The 21,406-nt window shown below is 34.0% G+C and overlaps 1 protein-coding gene across 2 annotated transcripts; it reads right to left on the reverse strand.

The window, feature by feature from the left end:
• Positions 1 to 1,349: 1,349 nt before the first annotated feature.
• LOC141687350 (uncharacterized) lies at positions 1,350 to 4,236 on the reverse strand. 2 transcript variants are annotated; one of them, XM_074492591.1, is made up of 6 exons: positions 3,889 to 4,236; positions 3,699 to 3,779; positions 3,483 to 3,603; positions 2,421 to 2,720; positions 1,985 to 2,050; positions 1,350 to 1,828 (listed from the first exon to the last, which is right to left on the reverse strand). In XM_074492591.1, exons 1-6 carry the CDS (start codon positions 4,077 to 4,079, stop codon positions 1,733 to 1,735), a joined length of 855 nt encoding a protein of 284 aa, XP_074348692.1. In that variant the 5' UTR covers positions 4,080 to 4,236; the 3' UTR covers positions 1,350 to 1,732. The 2 variants fall into 2 exon arrangements, with proteins under 2 accessions (XP_074348692.1, XP_074348693.1); XM_074492592.1 differs by having other exon boundaries at positions 3,699 to 3,765; positions 3,889 to 4,229.
• Between the last annotated feature and the right edge of the window lie 17,170 nt (positions 4,237 to 21,406).

Raw genomic sequence — 21,406 nt, forward strand, 5'->3', positions numbered from 1 at the left:
CTTCTTTCCCTATAAAAGAGGATCGTCAAAATCTACAGGAAGATGCAGATCATCCTCAACAAGTTCATCCTTTGTACCACTCTTCATTTTCTTGTCGGAACCAGAATTTCTTGCGTCGGTAAGGTTTTGATTCTTCCACGTCTCGCCTTTCGTGACATGATCATACTGTTCTGGAGCAGGCATTGCATATGCAGTGCTTGCAATCTGCATAGGAATTAAAATAAGAAGGTTTATGAGAAAGAAACAAATAACTCCCAATTTGATAAAAACTACTCTCTCCGTCCTTTTCATTTGTTAACGTTTTTGTTTTTGTGAGAGTGTTCAACATGCATTTTAAGATATGGAAAGTATAGTTCTCAAGTGTATTTAAAAAAATTCTTTTTATGTATAAAAGATTTAAACCTTCAATTTTTATTCAGAAAAAGATTTTTTTTAAAAAAATTATAAAACTATACTTCATATTCATCTTAAAATGTGTGCCGAACACTCCCTCGCAAACGATAACAAATGAAAAGGACGGAGGGAGTATTCGAAATTTAAGATTAGGAAGCTAGGGAATTCTTTCTACTTACAAAGAGGATAGCAAGAAGAGCAAATGAAACTAATTGTGAGTGCATTTCTATCTGAATACACCTGAATAAAAATTCTGAATATCTTACAAGAGCCTCTAAGTTGCATCGAAGTATTATGATCATAACAAGTGCTATTTATAGACAGAGGAAGGCTCATTTTTTTTTTATTATTTTCCAAAGATAAAAAATGGGCATACTCCCCTGTAACAAAAACATTATATTGAAGTAAATCAAACTAAACTTTTCTGGTAGGATATGGAGAGATTGAGTTTCTAGATTATAAAAGTTGTTTTCACAAAGATCATGACCTCTTAAAAAATGCAAATCCAAAAAAATTTTGGGTCTAATACCAAGTCCATACCCAAATTCAAGTTTAAAATAACCGATTCAGTAAATCCAAAATTTCAAAATTTCAGATTTTGAATCGGGTTTCCGTCTTATCTGATTATTAGTAACCACTTTCCTTATAAAACTAAAGTTTAAATTATGTTTTTTTAAAAGTTTCATATAGTTGTTTGTAGTCTTTGGACTTTGCATAGTTCTATAATATATAACCAAGTTTTTTGATAAATGCGCTCCACTTTGATGAGGTGCGCGCCTCACCTCATCGCTTAGGCTCCGAGGAACCCTAGTACCTCAGTGCGCCTCACCTCATCGCCTAGGCTCACACAAGTAGAATTAGTGACAGAATTACATAGAAGCACCCAGAGATCATGCAGTAAGCAGCTTTACAGGTCAAATTGACAATTCTGCACAGGATCTAAGTTGCAAATAATGTGTCAAAAGAAAATATAGGTTGCAAATAAATTCAAATCAAGATAATTGGCAAATTGTTCAGTATTCACCACTGAACTAATAGGTCGTGCCATTACAAAAACTGCAATGAAAACAAATTAAAACCACACTTTTGGCTACTATCTCGTAAATATGGCCGTGGCTCCTTATCTAAGCAGATTAAACTTTTTTGCATCTTACAGGAATTAAGTAGCTCAGCCATTAAAACATCCGGTCCCCCCGCTACCAAAAGTTGGGACCCCGTTTCAAAGGTAACTTCCTTCCGTTCACTAATGATACAATTGTGCTGTGGTGCCTTACAAAAATTTGACTTGGGCCCTCATGCCAATAACAGTCTTCATCGATTCTGTGCCATTAACCTATGCCTATTGACTAACAGTTGACTCCGCAGTTTTGCTCTTACGGGATCTTTTTCTTTTCCGACTCCTGCTTCTCACTGTTTGTTCAGCATCCTTACTTTCCTGCATGTCCGCAGTGATACAGAAATTTACAAGTAATCTTTCGAATCGTAATACAGTATGTACAATAAAGGTTGAACTATCATTTAGTCTCTATATAATCACTAACGAGCAGCGAAATTTATGATACATGTGCTTCATTAATACATAAACACTCACCTTTTTTGGAGCATTATTCTGGTTCCCTTGAGTCTTCTTTTTCTTACATGATAGTGGGTTGGGACCCTGGCAAGTACAAGGAAGGAATAATCAGAAAAGTCATCATAGAGAAGAAAAGGACACAAAAGAAAAAAAAAATCAAATTGTGGAGCTATTAGCTAGCACTCCGCAAAGCTAGCTACACAGATGTAAATCCCCAAGAATACTGATCACCAAGTATGTTCACTCTTTTGGTGTGTCTGTCAACACACCAGACAGCTCGAGGTATAACACAAGTGAAGTGTCACATTAGGAGGTTATTCCAAATTTTAGATAATAGTGGGTTTTTCATATATATGAAAAAGGACTATGACCAGAGTAAGCAACAACCGAACTTCAGGACAAAGAATAAAGGAGTAAAATCAGAGTGAGGCAAGATTTGGTAGCAGGACGTAACCTTAGCTTTTTTTCTCTTAAACTGGACTTTATCCTTTAAATCTGTTTTCTTTTTCTCGCCAGGTAACTTAAGGGTTTTGGACCCCAGAAATTTCTGTTCCACGCCTTCCGGCATATCAGGGGAATCTGCTGCTTTAATAACTGGTCCGCTATACTTTTTCATGTTTAACATTTTCAACTCCAAGTCAGTTAAATGCAACCGTTCCTCTTCAGCAGATTTTGCAAAATCGCGTTGAGATTTTGACAACGGATCAAGGAGTAGGGCATTTCGCAGGCCAAAAATTAGTGGCACACCAGGTATCTGCAATCAGAAAACATTCAAATTAATTTGACACGGTATGCAGACTGAACAAGATAACAGATAATAGTTAAGCACTATATTACCCTTCAGAGAGATAATAATATAGAAAACTGTAAGGTACATTGTACTACAAAGGAACCACAGCAAAATAACAAGTTTGTAGCATTGTCATGTTCTTGGAAGGTAAAGATTATTGTTTCCGCAAGAGGTGATATGAATGCTTAGTATAATTGGTATGACTGAATGGGATAGAGGAACACCAGGAAAGAGAAGAAATACGGGTGGGTACTGCTACCCTGAATACTCCCTTGCATTCAAGTAAAGACCCAAGAGTCATACCATTAACCAATAGGAAAACACAACATGAAGCCAATGATCATTTAACATGATTATATAAACAAAATTGCAGCTATATTACTGGACATTAAAAATGTTTTATATATTTTTTTAAATAAAAGAAAATATTAGGCAGACCAAAACAGTTGCCAAAACCAAAAGGCTTGACTGCCCTTGTACTCTTAACTTGCAAAAGCTAATCCTACTCTAAAGAAAGACACTTCTGCAATTAGATTTATGGCGTCGTCCGCTTAAAGAAAAAATTATAAAAGTCTAAAAAGTGTGAACTGAGATACCAATTAACAAGAAAACCTTTTCAAAAAAACCATCACAGGCTTCAATCATCAATTTTCCAAGATTCTATCCATGTTTCACATGTCACATTATCGCTTTACATTTCATTTAGATAAATAAAAATGCACAGACCTCCTGTAAGTTCTTCCGAAAATCAGCATCCTGCGTAGCAACAAAGAAGTGCTCTGCATTGTTTTCGCCAATAAGTTCCGTAATGCAATCCACTGCACTCTTTCTCTTATCATGGTCACACCTAAAACAAACCTCATCATCAAATCATAAAACCAACAAAAAACATTTATACAAAATCTTAACATTTTCCCAATATAAAAAAATAACAGCTCTAACCTCGCAGGCATAATATTCCGAGCTACGCTAAGAGTACCACTATAAGCACCACCAAGCCTCCCCAATTCTGCAAGAACACATCTTACCAACCCAAAAACAATAAACAATCAAAATCAAAAACCACCAAAAGGGTATCTCTAAGAATCAAATTTAAACCACCCCATCATCTCAAAACAGTAAAAAAACAAACCTAGTAGTAAAAATCTTAACTTCAGCACCAAGAAGATTAGCGAGAACAGTATCAAAAGGACTAATATCATGAGCTACACAATGATGAATAAAAGTCCCATCACAAAGAACCTTAAAAGGGTCTCTAAATCCAAAACAAGCTGTGAAAAATCTCACAGTCCTGCGGTGTCGTTTTTGCCTCTTTAGCCTCATCTGTAAAATACACACACAAAAATTTCAACAAAATTAAAATGCATAAACTGATAAATAGATAGATACACAAGCACAGAGTCGATGTCTTTGTTGAATTTGAAAAAGATGTAGCAGAGATATAGATACAGATTATGTATGTATGTTTTAGGGATTTGAAAATTTGTGTTTGGAGGTTTAAGCAGGCCGGGTCTAGGGTTTAAGACATTAGATCAAAAGCCCAACAGGGCCCAAAACATGGCCCTCTTAAAAAACGCAAGTGGATAATTTCTCTATTCTCCCCTGTCCAAAAGGCTTTGTCACTTTAGTTTTTTTATGAGGTAAATTAAAAAAAAAAAAGTTTGCGGGATTTATCTAATTGAATTTTTTTTTAAAAAATGGATTTTCAAAATTTCGGGATATTTGGATTCTAAAAAATTATTTAAAATCTGATGGCATTTAATAAGAATTGTGAAAAGTTTTTTAGAATCTGGATGTATTCAAATTAAATTTTAGTGGTATTTTATTTAGAATTTAAAAAAGTTCATCAAAATCTGAATATATTCAAAAGTTTATGGATTTTTTTATTTGAAAAGTGATGAATTTTGATGGATTTTCTAGTACAATTTTTATTATTTTGAAATCTCTTAAATTTTGTAGGTTCCTAAAAGAATTCAAAAAATCATCAAGACTCCGTGCAAGATTTTTTCTCAAATTTCATCAAAATTTGCCAACAATTAAAATCAAGATTTTTTAAAAAAAATCATAATTTTTTTTAACTAAAATACCATTAATCGAAGGAATAATCCAACAATATAGACTCCAACAAACAGGGAGAAGCATAAGTAAAAAAGTTCACAGTTCCCGACTTACAAGGAAGACTTGTCTATATCATGAGCTACCTTATTAGCTTGTTTTTTTAGATAAGCAGGAACGACAAACATATGATATCATTGAAACTAGAAGTTGCAGGACAACATAATAAATACTACTCCCTCCGTCTTGCCGGATAGTTTACATAAACTGTTTGCACGTATTTCGAGATTTCAATAAAGTATAGTTTCATAATATTTTTGCTTTAATTTTCTTTTTTGAATCAAAGTTTAAACATGAAACTTTTTTTCAGACTTGTTTTTTTAAAAAAAATATTATGAAAGTATACGTTAAACGAGTACTGAAAAATGTGCCGAAAAGTAACGTAAACAATCAAGTGGAACAGTGGGAGTACTACTTACCTTGCTACAAGTAGAAGGCCTTCCTCCTCTAAAGCATCCATATCCTGCTTAACCAGCATTCTAAAATCAAAAATGTTATCACATTCAATATAAACCCGGGGAGTATTCTTGACAAAAGCAATTTTCATTGCAAGGTGTATAGCCCATAGTTGTGACTCCATGACATCTGCTTCTTTGATCGGCCCCATCACACCCCATTGGAATCTACCATTACTGTCCCTAGCAATGATACCAACACTATTAAGATTAGAATCCCTGATGGGACACACATTGATATTTACAACATTGTTACGGGTTGTGGCCTAAATATCACTTGGGGTTAAAAATGATCCTAAATGTCACTTCAAAATGGTACATCGTGTAACGTTTATACAAAAGACCTAAAACGGAACTTCGTGTAAAGTTTTGGCATTTTGATTTTTTTTATGCACAAAACGGTAGATAAAGTACCGTTTTGGTACAAAATGCTATATAATGTACCGTTTTGAGCCAAAACGCTACTTCAACTAACGTTTTGCACATTATAATTTATTTATTTTTAAAAAAAATAAAGTACCAAAACGGCACACTATGTACCGTTTTGCATCAAAATAACAAAACGTAACATGAAGTACCGTTATGAAGTGACATTTTGGGCCATTATTTTCAAAAACGACAGTTTGGACTATTTAACACTCAGAAATGACATTTTGGTCCATTGTTCATTATTAAGAGTGAACCACTGATTATCCATAAAAAAAATAAGAGAAAGATGAATAGAAGAACAGCTAAATGAAGAAAATAGAGCACAGAAACATTGAGCAAATACTAGGTTCAATAATTCAAGAAAAGTAGATTGGAAAAACTGTCCTAATCCCCTCTCATCCACCAGCCTTATAACACCCCAAAATAATACTGCTCCAATAACAGAAAATATTCCTTAGTTACAAAGACAGAAATGCCCTTCTAAGAATATTACAGCTAATAAGTCTGAGAAATGAAAATACTAATAATATAAGGTTGACAGGGTGGTCATTGTGCCATATTACTCCCCCTCAAGCTGGGAGGGGAGCTCTGCTGCGATCCCAAGCTTGCCTAGAAGTTTGTAATGCTGTTTAGTTGACAAAGCTTTTGTGAAGACATCTGCAAGTTGGGAATGAGAAGGAATGTGTCTGGGGACGATAGTACCAGAGTTGATTTTGTCACGAATGAAATGGCAGTCGACTTCCACGTGCTTTGTTCGTTCATGTAGCACAGGATTGGCTGTCATGGCAAGTGCAGCTTGATTATCACAGTGTAACGCAGTTGGAGGTAGTTCCTGCAAACCCATGTCCTTAAGTAGAGAAGACAACCAAGTTATTTCACATGTGGCCACCGCCATTGAACGATTTTCCGCCTCTGCAGTTGAACGGGCTTCCACTGGTTGTTTTTTCGTTTTCCACGATATAGGAGAGCATCCAAGCAGTATACAATACCCAGTTGTGAAGCGTCGTGACATTGGGCATGTTGCCTAATCACTATCACAGTATCCTGTGAGCACAACTGCAGATTTAGATTCAAGAAGAATACCTTATCCTGGATTATTTTTAACATATCTTAAGAGTTTGATAGCAGCCTCCATGTGAGCAGAAGTTGGATGCTGCATAAACTGTGTCAGTATGTTGACAGAGTAACAGATGTCAGGCCGTGTGATTGTCAAATATATCATCTTGCCAAACAACCGTTGATAGGGGTGAGGATCTCGTAGAAATATACCAGTCTCAGCTGTGAGTCGTAGGTGTACATCCATGGGAAGCTTTAAAGGAGTGACTGAAGTGAGCTTGAATTCTTCAAGGAGATCCATTGCATACTTTTTATGTGATACAAAAAACCCAGATGTTGACCTACTGATTTCCAGACCCAAGAAATAATGTACATTACCTAAGTCTTTCATGTTGAATGTGGTAGAGAGCATGAATTTGAGCTGATTAATTGCTCCAATGTCATTTCCAGCCAGCAGCAAATCATCGACATAAACCAAAACTATGGTTATGGAAGAAGAATTGTTTAGGATGAACATGCTATAATCAGACAATGACTGAACAAATTTGAGATCTTTAAGTGTAGAAGATAGTTTTTCAAACCAAATTCGAGGTGCTTGACGAAGACCATATAACGACTTCTTCAATTTGCACACCAAGTTCTGTTTAACAGCAGAGCACTCCCCCTGGTTCAGTTGAATTCGACTCCCAATGTGAGAACAGCCTTGAGGAAGCTTCATATAGACAGTCTCATATAGTTCCCCATGCAAGAAGGCATTCGTTATGTCCATTTGCATCACGTGCCATTCCTGAAGAGCAGCCACAGCAAGCAAGGCTCGCACAGTCGTCATTTTGGCAACGGGAGCAAAGCTATGCTCATAATCAACACCATATGTCTGTCGACAACCCAGAATAACCAAACTTGCTTTGTAGCGTTCAACAGTGCCTTGAGGGGTAAAATTGGTCTTGTATAACCACTTACAACCGATTGTCTTTTTGTTAGGAGGCAAGGTGGTAATTTCCCATATTTCATTAGTTTCTAGAGCTGATAACTCAAGATTCATAGTGTCCACCCAATTACTATCTTGGACAACATGTTTAAACAGAACATGATCCTTATGTGTGGTTAAGGAAGTGAGGAAGCAGTTAAACAATGTGGGAATATGTTGCTCAGTAACAGTCACAAGGTTGGCAGAGGTTTGTGGAAAAGGTTTTGTGACATATGAGTCCATCCAGACAGGATTTTTATGGGTTCGAGATGAGCGTCTAGGTTGTAATTGAGGTCTTTGAACAGGTGAGCTTTCAATAGAGGTTTCAGACTCAACTGTTGGCTCCTTAGTTTGAGGCACATGGTTTTGTATAGTGGGGATGTTGTTGGTTAAGTCTGTATAAGTGTTTTCAGATAATGACTCTTCACAAAATTCACAATCAAAGTACGTGTTCTGTTCATTAGAGGGCATCACAGTGGGTAGAGGTTACATGTAAGGTTTAGGAGTAGTCACATTCAAGGGGTATACAGATTCATTGAAAGTGACATCTCTTGATACAAACATCTACATAGTGCTGAGATCTAGTAAACGATATCCTTTTTGAGTTGGTGGATATCCAACAAACACAGAGGGTATACCTCGAGGCGCAAATTTATCAGATATGTGTGTGGGGTTCACAGCAAAAGCCAAACAACCAAAGCATTTTAAAGCATTATAATCAACAGGCTTTTCATACAATACTTCATAAGGGCATTTATTTTGAAGAACAGTAGAGGGTAACCTGTTTATGATGTATGCTATTGTGAGCACTGCCTCACCCCAATAAGATAGCTGCAGACCTGACTGGAACATTAGTGCTCGAGCCACTTCTAGAACATGTTTGTGCTTACGTTCCACACGAGCATTTTGTTGTGGCCTGTATACACACGATGTTTGATGTATAATTCCTTGCATATGAAAGAACTTATTGTAGGCCACATCATCAAATTCACGAGCATTATCCGATCTCACAACACGAATGACTCCTCCAAACTATTTTGAACAAACAGATGAAACATCTCTATAGTCTTAAGGTACTCAGATTTATGCTGAAGCAAGTAGATCCATGTCAAATGAAAATCAGCTGGCTAATATGGCACAATAACCACCCTGTCAACCTTATATTATTAGTATTTTCATTTCTCAGACTTATTAGCTGTAATATTCTTAGATGGGCATTTCTGTCTTTGTAACTAAGGAATATTTTCTGTTATTGGAGCAGTACTATTTTGGGGTGTTATAAGGCTGGTGGATGAGAGGGGATTAGGACAGTTTTTCAGATCTACTTTTCTTGAATTATTGAACCTAGTATTCGCTCTATGTTTTTGTGCTCTATTTTCTTCATTTAGCATCAATCTGAAAAGGTATTATGGTATCAGAGTTACTGATGAAGATTTAAAGAGTGAAATAAATAGAGTTTCTCTTTTTGGTTCGTATTTTGTGTGTGTGTGTGTCTCCCTTTTCTGGAAGCTCATTGTTTTGTATCTTTGTGTTGCTGTGTTGCAGTGTTCTTTAAGAGCTGTACTGTAATGGCTTCTGGGAGTAAGTTCTCGTTTAGTGATATGCAGAACCCGTTGTTTCTGCACCCGTCTGATAATCCATTGTCGATTAGTGTCACCAAACTTCAAGGAGCTGGTGATTATCGCACATGGAAGCGCTCTATGGAGATTCAGCTGTCTTCAAAGCGAAAACTGGTTTCGTCACAGGTTCAGAGGTCCGAAGTGTGACTGATGCAACTGAAGCCTTGTAGTGGGACACCTGTAATAGTATGGTAACCTCTTGGATTCAAAACAATATTTCAGACTCTATTAAACAATCTGTGCTATTTATTACGTCTGCATCTGAAGTATGGAAACTGTTAGAGACTCGTTTTCATTTAACTCATGGATCTAGAAAGTATAAATTGAGTAAAGAAGTGTATACTTTGAAATAAAATGGGAGTCCTGTTAATGATTATTTTACTTCCTTGAGTAGCTTGTGGGTCGAACTAGATTCCATGAATTTATTGCCTGCTATTACTACTGCTGGTGATGATGTCTCAAAATTGTTGAAAGCTATTCACACTCAAAAGGAAGAAAGTAAATTATTTCAATTTCTCAATGGATTAGATGATGTGTATGGCCCCCAACGCAGTCAATTGTTAATGACTGTCCCATTACCTAGTGTTGAGATGGCTTGTGCAGCTATTCAACAAGAAGAATCTCAAAGGGATGTTTTAAAGTCTTCCTTTCCTTAAGAGAATGAAATGTTAGCTATGTTCACAAAGAGGCTAGCATTGATAGGCCTTTTTCTTGCACAATATGCGGAGGAAAAGGTCATTCTAATCAGAAATGTTGGAACATTATTGGCTACCCCAAGTGGCACTATAAGTATAAACCAACAATGTCAAAACCTTCATCTAAACCTTTGGCATCTGCTTCATCTCGATGGCCTAATCCCAAGCCTTATGTGCCACATAGAGGTCCATCTGCTGCCAATGTCTCTGTTGACTTCTCATAACCAGCCTCTTCACAACAACCAGTTGTTTTATCTCCTCAGCAACTGCAGCAGTTGCTTCAACTTCTACCTAATCCACCCTGTCAAATGAAAATACTAATAATATAAGGTTGACAGGGTGGTCATTGTGCCATATTATCGAAAATTTGGTACACAAAACACGAAAGTACTCGAACACGAAAAAACACGAATATAATTAATGTGGAGTTTGGGTTTCCAAAATAGGTACACGACATGGAACGAAAGTACATGGAATAAATAAATAATTAAATTTTTAAAAATATATAATATACATATATATACTAAATACTAAATGTGAATTTTACCTATTCTAAATAACATATATATAATTGTAAATACTAAAATATATTTTATTGTTACTTGAATACGTGAGTGAGCACTTCACCATTTAATTATCTATTACATTTTTTAACAATTAATATTTTTTGTATATAATCCGTGTACTTTAGTGTACTAAAGCGGGTAAACATGAATATATTAGTTTCGGGTTAGTGTCACCAAATTGGTACACGAATACAAATCTGGGTCGGATTCAGGTTTAAGGTTTGGTACACGAAAACACGAAAGTACACGAAACATTTGCACACGACACGGAATGTTTCCAGGTCTAATTCCAACTAAACAGATGCAGCTTAATTCTCTCTGTGTCACCAGCACTTGTGGTACCCCAGAAAAATTTACGTCAAAGCCTGTCAATTTTATTTTCGATTACCTTTGACATAAGGTACGAATTGAACCAATAGACCGGAGTACTATCTAGGGCAGCCTTTAAAAGAATTGCTCTCCCTGCTTAATTTATGCATCTCGCCTTCCAAGTTGCCAGCTTTTTATTGATCTTATTCGACTTTGTTTAGCCTTTAACCTTCCCACAACTTCACTAGCAATCAAAATTCCATCTGAAATGTGTCTACCATGTATAAAACCTATTTGCTCCTCGTAACCAGCTTGGGTAACACTCTTTTGAGTCTTTTGTTGGGCTTGCTGAGAAAACCTAACTCTACATTAGTATGATATTGTCCGCTTTGGGCCGAGCCCGCATGGGTTTATTTTTGGGCACCTCCCAAAAGGCCTCATACTAATTGGAGTTGTTTGGCTGCTAATATTCTAGCAAACTGCCCCTCCCATAAATGATGTGGGACAACTCCTAAAAATCTCCCCCTTCACACATCGGGCCCGACACCTGTCGATTTTGCCTCCTTCAGTGTGACCAGGCTCCCCCTCGACCCATACTGAAAGTCCATCTGACTATCTGCTCCCCCTAGGCCCATACTGGAAGGCTCGTCTGCCTTTTCCTTGAGCCCATTCTGGGACAAGCCCATCTGCCTCTTCCTAGGTCACTTCTGGAGCCCATCTGAGATTGTTATGGACCGTTTCAACCATAGCTCTGATACCACTTGTTGGGCTGGCTGAGCAAACCTAACTCCACATTAGTATGATATTATCCGCTTTGGGCCGAGCCCGCACGGGTTTGTTTTTGGGCACGTCCCAAAAGGCCTCATACTAATTGGAGTTGTCTGGCTGCTAATATTCTAGCAAATTGCCCCTCCCACAAATGATGTGGGACAACTCCTAACAATCTCCCCCTTCACACATCGGGCCCGACACCTGTCGATTCTGCCATCTGATTGTGTGATCTGGCTCCCCCTCGACCCATACTGAAAGTCCATTTGGTTATCTGCTCCCCCTAGGCCCATACTGGAAGGCTCGTCTGCCTTTTTCCTTGAGCCCATTATGGGGCAAGCCCATCTGCCTCTTCCTAGGTCACTTCTGGAGCCCATATGAGATTATTTTGGACCGTTACAACCTGAAGCTCTGATACCACTTGTTGGGCTTGCTGAGCAGGCCTATCTCCACATTAGTATGATATTCCATCTGCCTCTTCCTAGGTCACTTCTGGAGCCCATATGAGATTATTTTGGACCGTTACAACCTGAAGCTCTGATACCACTTGTTGGGCTTGCTGAGCAGGCCTAACTCCATATTAGTATGATATTGTCCGCTTTGGGCCGAGCCCGCACGGGTTTGTTTTCAGGCACCTCCCAAAAGGCCTCATACAAATTGGAGTTGTCTGGCTGTTAATATTCTAGCAAACTGCCCCTCCCACATACGATGTGGGACAACTCCTAACATCTTTCAGCCAAAATCTTCATCAACAACTTCATACTAGAGTTGATAAGGCTGATAGGACGATAGTCCTTCACAGTAGTGGGATTGGGACATTTGGGAACAAGGGTTATAAATGAAGAATTTATTAGCTTGTTATTGAACATGTTGAACCTTCAAATCATTTATTTGATGAAGAATCGATCTACAGCCTTCAAAAATATTTATCTTTGATGAAGAATCTTTTAAAATTCATAACTTATTATCAATCATTTAAAATTTGAAGAAATACACCCCTAGTGACATCTTATTTTTCAAAAAACTTTCGTAATGAAATTATACTTATATTTTATTCAGAAAAGATTTTGAAAAAATAGATATGAAACTATCTTTTTTTATCCATACTAGCAAAACAATTAAGGTAGAAAAACAATGCATAATAATGACATATAAAATTTTCTTTCAATAAATATTTTTTATATATTACATATAAAATTCGAACACACCACAATCGTAAAAGTAAGACATCGATACAAATTTAAGTTTTCATTACAGGTTCACAATTAAAAAATTGAGGGTCTGTATTGAATTTTTTCTGGATCTCATTTTCAATGGAAGTCTTTGAATTCTTTGATGAAAGGGAGTAAGTTTAAACTTTAAATCTTAAAATACTTACTGCAAAAAGTACAATGAAAACGAAAAGAAAATTGAAAAACTTCATTGCTCTATAATGAATTGTTTAAAGGCAATACATATTTTGATATTGTGTCACTCTACAAGTTTTGATTTTACAGGCAATAAGTTCCCAACAACCATAAAAGTAATAATAAGTTAGTGACAAATAACCTATGAAACTATTTAAGGTCTCACATATCTATTAAATGCAAGATTCATTATTTAATTTTAAAATATCTTTAATTATTAGCATTTATAATATACTAATTAAATATTATATATGATTAAGCCTGAAAATTGGAAGCATCACGTTGTGTCATATTTTGGGCGTTTTCTGTCAAATATAAAGCCGAGACCTCGATTTATATCTATATTTTTCATGTTTCATGTATTTTTTATGTTCAAGCATATGTATTAGTAACATAGTGTTGTGGTAGTGGATTAAGGGGTATACTTAGTGTTAAAATATGTATTATTTAAAAGTTTAAGTCAAGATAATTATATTTTTTTTGTTTAATATGAAACATAAAATATGTTAATAGCATTATAAATATTTATTTGTATGGTTTAACATTATAAATTATAAATATTACATATTTTTAAAATATTTATATATTTCGTATACTTTCATTTCGTGTATAGTGAATCTATATCGGATAAAAAGGGCCTAAAACTTGGCCTTTTGAATTTTTTTTCTTTTCTATGGAAAGACAAAAGTTTCTTTTTATATCAACCATCACTATTCTCTACTATCCAAAATACATGTCACTATATTTTTTTCTCAGATAAGTAGAAAAAGTAAGTTTACACCTTATTTTTCAGAAACCTTTCATAGTGAAATTATATTTTCATTATATTCAGAAAAGAATTTGAAAAATAGATATGAAACTGTTTTTTATCCATGTTAGCGAGTGAAAAAAAATTAAATGAACTAGTTTTTTGCGCGACTGTTAAAAAACTAGTATTTTATTGTGGAGTACTTATTATTTAAACTTTTGTAAGATAATCTGAAAATGAGATTTGAAAATATTCTTAATTTTAGAGTTTGGACTTCTAATAACCACTATAAAAACTTTCTTATTAGTGCGGATTATTATCATATAAAATATACGTTTTCTTACGATATGGTCGTATATATGTTAAAATTAGGTTAAAAAATTTATTAAAGCCTAACTTTAATATAGTTAATATTAGATATTGAGTGCAGTGGAATATTACACAGAGGGGGTTGAATGTGTTTTCTTTAATTTTATTTAACTTTGAAAGTGTTTGGCTTATAACTGAACGAAACAAATATGAACTTGCAGTGATTAAATATTTAACTACATGCACATAAAAAATTATAAAAACTCACTTGTTTGTGTTAATCAAATTTGTTTTGCTACAAATCCGTGTTCTTAGAAATAAAAACTCAGTTACAAATCTTGAGAGATAATTCAAGATAATTTTCTAGATCTGTTTGATACCATCTAACTAAGGACCCGTGCATGCTTTATAGGCCAACATCACGGATTTACAAAACTTGTACTAAAATTTACTAACACATTTTCTAAAGCTATCTTGTCTATTTCTATTTCCAGTGTTAACAAATCTGTGTAGAATCTTGTAGGTCTGTGACCCTCCTTTATCCAGTGAATCTTGGCCCTTCATCTTGAATTCTTCAAGCTGCATTTGTAGTCTTTCCAATTCAGTGATAGAATTATGTGTTGAATGATAATCTTGAATATTGAATTTGTCTGCATTCTGAATTTTGAGATAGTTTGTCGAGATCTTTTTTGTTATGTAGAGATGTCACATATCGATAAGTATAATGACTTATCGATATCTTGAGTTCTCTACATGTGTCTTTGACTTGTCGAGGTTCCCAGTTCTCTACATGTAGAATGACTTGTCGATTCTTCCAGTTCTCTACACAGGCTTTTAACTTATCGATATCTCTAGTTCTTTACATGAAGATTTGACTTGTCGATAACTCTAGATCTCTACATGCAGAAATGACTTGTCGACTACATAGACATTTTGACTTGTCGATATCTGAGATCTCTACATGTATATTGACTTGTCAATATCTCTTGGGACTTTTCTACAATCCATTTTAAACTTCTCGACAGACTTCTCGATATCTCTTGATCAGTGACTTGTCGATATTTGACTTACAACATTTTTCCTAGAATAGTATTATTCAAATCCAAGCTGCTACACTTCTATCAGAGGCATGATCAAGATTTGATATTCTTCCAAAGTTTATTTCTTAGTTTGAAGGCTATTCACAGAAAAATATTCCAGTATAATCTATTTAACATTTTTACAGACTCAAGTAATATAATTAAAACATACAAATTTAGATTATCATACAACTTATCCTTAGGGTTGTTAATATGACTCAGTCTTATTAAGTACACGCATGTCTTGCAAAATAATAAATAAATCACAAGATTGGGTAAAAAACAATTTTACTCATTTTTAACGTGATTGCTACTCAAATACACCCGGGCGCTAAATGGTGCCCTAATTACCTACTAGACACGCAATTGACACCAAGAAACTGGGTTGTCGGCTTGTTTTCTCCGAGTAGTATATTGATAGCTACGCCACAATGAAATCCAAAAGGAGATTAATATGCTTGTGTTACTAAAGTATCATGTGCACTTGCTAGCTTCATATAATAATTACACAAAAGATAATGCTGAAGTTTAGATCCGATACGCCTGCAAGCAAGGAGTCATCGTTGTACACGCCAACACCAAAGTATTCAAAGAATACGTCCAAACGACACCGTGTCAATCGCCTCCATGGTCGCTCCCAACACTACCACCTCAAAATCCATTAAAAAGTGATACAACGAATTTAATACTAAAATTTAATATACAAATAAAATTAAGATTTAAATATATATTAAAAATTAATTTTAGTGAAATTATAATTTTTTGAACTTAACACCATATAATAAAAATTGAAATTGAAATTACTTGACTCGAAACTTTAAAAATATGATATATATATATATTACATGTAGAACACCTTATAATTTAACTCGGATCAATAATATAAAATTATCTTTAGTTTGAATTTAATTTTGATTTTAGCGTAGATTTATAAATATATTATCTTTTTTAGCCCAATCTCGTTACCAGATCCAGCTTATTATGTTCTGTTTGTTTTTAGTTCTATTTTAACTCTAGGTGAATATTATTTTATTTAAATAGAATAAATCGTATATTTTATTTTGTTTTAGCATAATGACATTATATCGATCAACGAATTACCTTTCAAATTTTAATTTTGTTTAAACCAGATTCAATACTTTATATTTTTTAGTCAGATCGGTAGTATTAATTTTTTTTAGCTTCAGACATTAAATATTTGTTTTAGCTTCAAGTCGTTATATCAACAAAGTTCGACTGATTATACTTAGTTTTTTGTTTAATTTTATTTTAGCCCGGGTTGAATATTATTTTATTTCAGACCTAATAAATTATATTTATAATTTTGTCTAAGATCGACCAAAAAGGATTTTCTTTCAAATTTTATTTTATTTTAGCCCACTCCAATAATTTGATATTTCTAGCGGGATCAACAATCTTTATTTTTCTAGTTTTAGCCCGAGCTTGCAAATCCAATTAACTTTATCTATTTTATTTTTATTTTTTTATTTAAGATTGGATCAAGGTTATAATTTTATTTCGTTTAGCCCGACCCGAGTGAATTCTATATATTATTTTGTATAAACCAAAATTATTAGACATATTATACTTATGTTGTGAATATTTATGTATTTATGAGAGTGTTTTTTATTTTAAATATTACTATTATTACGGTGAGCAGCTCGACTACCAATCAAACTTTTTATTATTTCGTCTTTAATATTATAGTATATGTATCTATGAGAGTGTATTATTTTAAATATTATTATTATTACGGTGAACAGACCGACCACCAACCAAGCTTTCATTATTTCGTTTTAGTATAATAGTACAGATATGTATCTATGAGGGTATTTTATTTTAAATATTACTATTATTACGATGACCAGACCGACTATCAACAAAATTTTCATTATTTATTCTTTAATATAATAATATAGATAGATAGATAGATAGATAGGTTTCTTTCCAATAATCTTTTTGTTCTTTTCTTGCCGAAATAAAGCCTGAAAACTAGTACAAAGTACAAACAAATGACAATAAAAAATCAATTGTTAGCTATTAATAATAATAATAGATAAGCACATAATCCTAAAATACTTAAACTTAAAATCTCAAAATACCTACTGTAAAAAGTATAATGAAAATGAAAAGGACACCAAAAAACTTCATATTTTTTTAAACGTAATTGTTTTAAAGTAGTATAAAATCTTGTTGTGTTGCTCTACCATTTTTGATTTTATAGACAATTACATGTTACTTTACCTAACTCCCAACAACAATAAAAATAATGGTAAGTTATTAAAAAAAACGCATAAAACTATTTAGGGGGTGTCTGGTTGGGGGTATTAAGGAAAGTGAATGAGAAATAAATAGCTTGATTCCCTTTGTTACTATTTATTTTGTAAAATTTCTATTTTTTTCCCTCTTTTTAGTTTTTGATTTATCCAAAATCCCTTTCATTCTATCCTACCCCCTAGGTATTATAATTCCCTTTCCTTTATCATTTTTTATTTCACCAATAACCCACTTCCCCTTCCGACAACTCATGTCCGCGGGCTGGTCCTTCCGACGCCGCGCCTGGATCCTTCTTGCGGTTGTGGTGTAGATGTCGTTGGGTGCCTGCAAAACAACACAGGAGGTGGGTTTGTGTGACGCTCTCAAACTCGGGATTAGGTTTGAGAACTCACGACTCCAATAAAATATATAAGTTATGCAATAATAACAATATATAAAACCCCAATAATTTCAAGGACCGGTACAAGATGAAGTATGAGACAAGATTACAACTATCAACCAGAAATATAAATATTATTACAACCCTTGTAAATTTAAAGATTTCAATTTCGAATTGAAATTTCCAGATAACCCAATTGTATCTGAACACAAAATATTTACATTTTCAAAAGTCTTTCGACGATCCTCACACCAAAATTCTACCTGATCTGACACCTGGAACCTAACCGTGCGGAAGGGACCGCTAGGGACACTCTTACGAGCGGTGCGCCTAAGTCCAACTATCTTCTTGTTTAACTGTCATGGTTAGATCAAAACAAATAATATGAGCAAATAGGCTCAACAAGTAACTAAAAGGACAATTCTAAATAGATCTCTGTATTAGGATTTCAGGGGTTCAAGGTTATGGTTATGAATGAATCAAAACTTAGCAGAATAAATCTTTCACGAGTAGGTTTCTATCAAAACTATAGAAAACTTTAAAATCACTTTGTTTTCATAAAAAGATATGCAACTCATAATACTTTCTAGAAACTGTGGATAAAGCACGAATAGAACCTTTACTTTTATTTTAAAAGAAATCAATCATTTCTATTAGAATATCCATCCTTTAAACATAATACGGGTGATCATCCCGTACTGACCTCCATTCCGGTCATAAGGTACCTAAGGCATTATTTTAGCCTATAATGATGGACTAGCCCCACTAGCCTCTTACGCGACTGGACTAGCCCCGCTAGCCTCTTACGTCATTATCCAATCTTTAGGATTCCATTGAAAACCTTTACATTGGAAAAACCGTTGTACTTTTAAAACATAACTCCATTTTTAAAATATTTACCAACCTTTGAAATTATTTGGACTTTTCAAGTCGAAACTCATTCTTAGTTTCATTTCGAGAATTCAAGTGGGGTAAACAAAGGTATATCATAAGGAACGCAAGTTAGAAGACGATCAAGGATAAGCATAGGTATTAACAATGTAAACTAAGCAAGACTATTTCAAGGTAGGAATTTCAATAAAGCGTAAGTACTATCACTGCGGAGATCTAGGTCAACAAATGTATTAATTGGGAAAACGATTCATCAGAGAGTATAAGAAATATGGATATTTAAAAGAAACAAGATACCAATATGAAACAAGGTAAGCGTATCTGAAAAGAATCAGGCTAATAACAGGGTTTATCAATAAGATCAGATAACATGATCACTATAATCATTCTCTTTATCATTTTTTAACATAAACAATTCCTCTTGTCATTTCATATCATTCAACATTTATAAGGAAGGGCAGAGTTACTTGCCTCAAGAGCTTTCCTTTTTTAACAGGGATGTAGTTACTGCCACCTAGGTTTTTTTTCCCTTCGTAGTCTGAATATCCTCGCTTTCCGACTCTTTAACACAACAATAAACCCTAATTAGATACCTTATCAACTTTCGACGCTTCTATGAACGTCTAACTTTTCTACCCCATTCGCATTAAATAGTCAACTTAGACCTTATATATATAACTCTGACCACACTAACCATATAACACGTAATCATATTCACTCTTATTGTAAGTCATGTAATCACAACTAATATCATAATTATCTTCTTATGCTTATCAGACCATTATTTACACAATCCTCATTAAGTCTTTTAACAATTAGACGATTCACTAGCATTACTCTTCAACTGAAAATTTGACATGAAATATTCATATTTACCCGCTACCTTCTAATCCACAATTAAGCAATATCACAACTAATCAAAATACTATCAAATTTCTCTTTATGTATTATCCTGACACTACGACATCTATTCGCAATTTGCTTACAAAAATCAAGTTCTATACACATCTTGCACTTAACATTTAAACACATAATCGAACACAAAATCATTGATTCTCGATTAACGTCAAATAATAAATATTTAAATATCGATTGTTCACATACATTAAATAACAATTCGGAAATTCTGAAAAAACAAAATCTAAAAATTTCATCGATATCAACATACATCAAATTTTCGAACTTGTAAGTATCAATTAACTACAAAATCGAACCGAGTACAAACAATTTAAATCTGGAAATTTTCAAAATCATCACAACAACATGGATGTATCAAAACCGAGTAAAATCACCAAATTTTGAATTATAAAAAAATCAAAATTTCTTAAACCCAATATGCAACTTGAATTTTAATTAAAACAAATTGTTTCTTATCGATTTCACACTCAATCATCATACTCCACCGGCTCACCGGAGTTCATCGTCGGCGGTGAAGTTGAATGGAGGTTCCCCAAAGGGTTTTCAATCACATTCAACTCCAATTAAAGCTTATTAATACGTACCCAATCGAGTATTATCAAGAACACACATGAATTCATCAAAACCGAAATTCGGAATTTTGGATCGAACTCGAAATGGGTTTTAGAAAAATTACACAACAACCACATGTATATACAGAACGGTACACATGAAGCCAATGGGAACAAGAATCTGGTCTCAAATCGGAGTTTGGTCGGAGAAATCAAGAGAAAATGGGGGGGAGAAAGTACCAAGAATGATAGAGGAAAAGAGAGAGTGAACAGCGATGGTGGTGAAGAAGAAAAGGGGGAGGGTGATGATTTAATGGGTTATAAGGCAGGGGTAGTTTAGTAATTAGCTAATTAAATTTTTGATTGCTATTTTACAATTTCTTTTATACATATTTATTTAAAAATGAACTGAATATAGAAAAGTTGTTTTGTAAAAGATGAAAATGTTACAAAGTTAATTTTTGAAATGAAGAATACGAAATTAGCTCTCTCCCCATATTTTTAAAATAAATTTTGAGCGAGCGGTTTAATTTTTACGAATTTTGAAAGATAATGCATGATAATGAAAACAACTTTCTAAAAATAATTCAAAATCTTAAAATAAATCCAACTTATATTTTTAAAAAGTCTCTAGAACTATTCTAGATATATTAAAATAAATTTCATAGTTTGAACATACTCTAATGATTTTCTAAAAATACTTAAAGGTCAAATAATCCTTATTTATTCAATCAATAAATCTTCTAAAAATAATTATTCACAATTACAAATTCAAACACGTAAAGGTCAAGTAACATATTTTCACACATTCCCATTAATAAAGTCTCATATATACCCATTTTTCTATTTAAACTCTATTTATAACTATTTTCACCTTTATCCATAAATCGCTAATTCAACTAACGATATGACTTCACTTACTCGCATTCAAATAATCCACCAAATTTTCCTTTTCAATAATAACATTAAATCCACATTTCGCATAATCGTCCTGGACAGGTCGTCTCTTAGCGGACGGCCCAACAATCATTTCGACTACGTTATTAGTCGTATATCATAATTCAAATCTTATATTAGCTCATCAGACTGAAATAATATATTTTTAAAACATTC

The sequence above is a fragment of the Apium graveolens genome, chromosome 9 (assembly GCF_009905375.1).
Source record: "Apium graveolens cultivar Ventura chromosome 9, ASM990537v1, whole genome shotgun sequence".
Classification (NCBI taxonomy): domain Eukaryota; kingdom Viridiplantae; phylum Streptophyta; class Magnoliopsida; order Apiales; family Apiaceae; genus Apium; species Apium graveolens.

What these genes read in the sequence shown, in the direction of transcription:
- LOC141687350 (XM_074492591.1), bottom strand. Translation starts at nt 4,079, where the DNA reads ATGAGGCTAAAGAGGCAAAAACGACACCGCAGGACTGTGAGATTTTTC. An exon ending in CGGAATATTATGCCTGCGAG is followed by an intron (nt 3,604 to 3,698) that starts GTTAGAGCTGTT and finishes GGTTTGTTTTAG; the next exon opens with GTGTGACCATGATAAGAGAA. An exon ending in TTCGGAAGAACTTACAGGAG is followed by an intron (nt 2,721 to 3,482) that starts GTCTGTGCATTT and finishes TTCTGATTGCAG; the next exon opens with ATACCTGGTGTGCCACTAAT.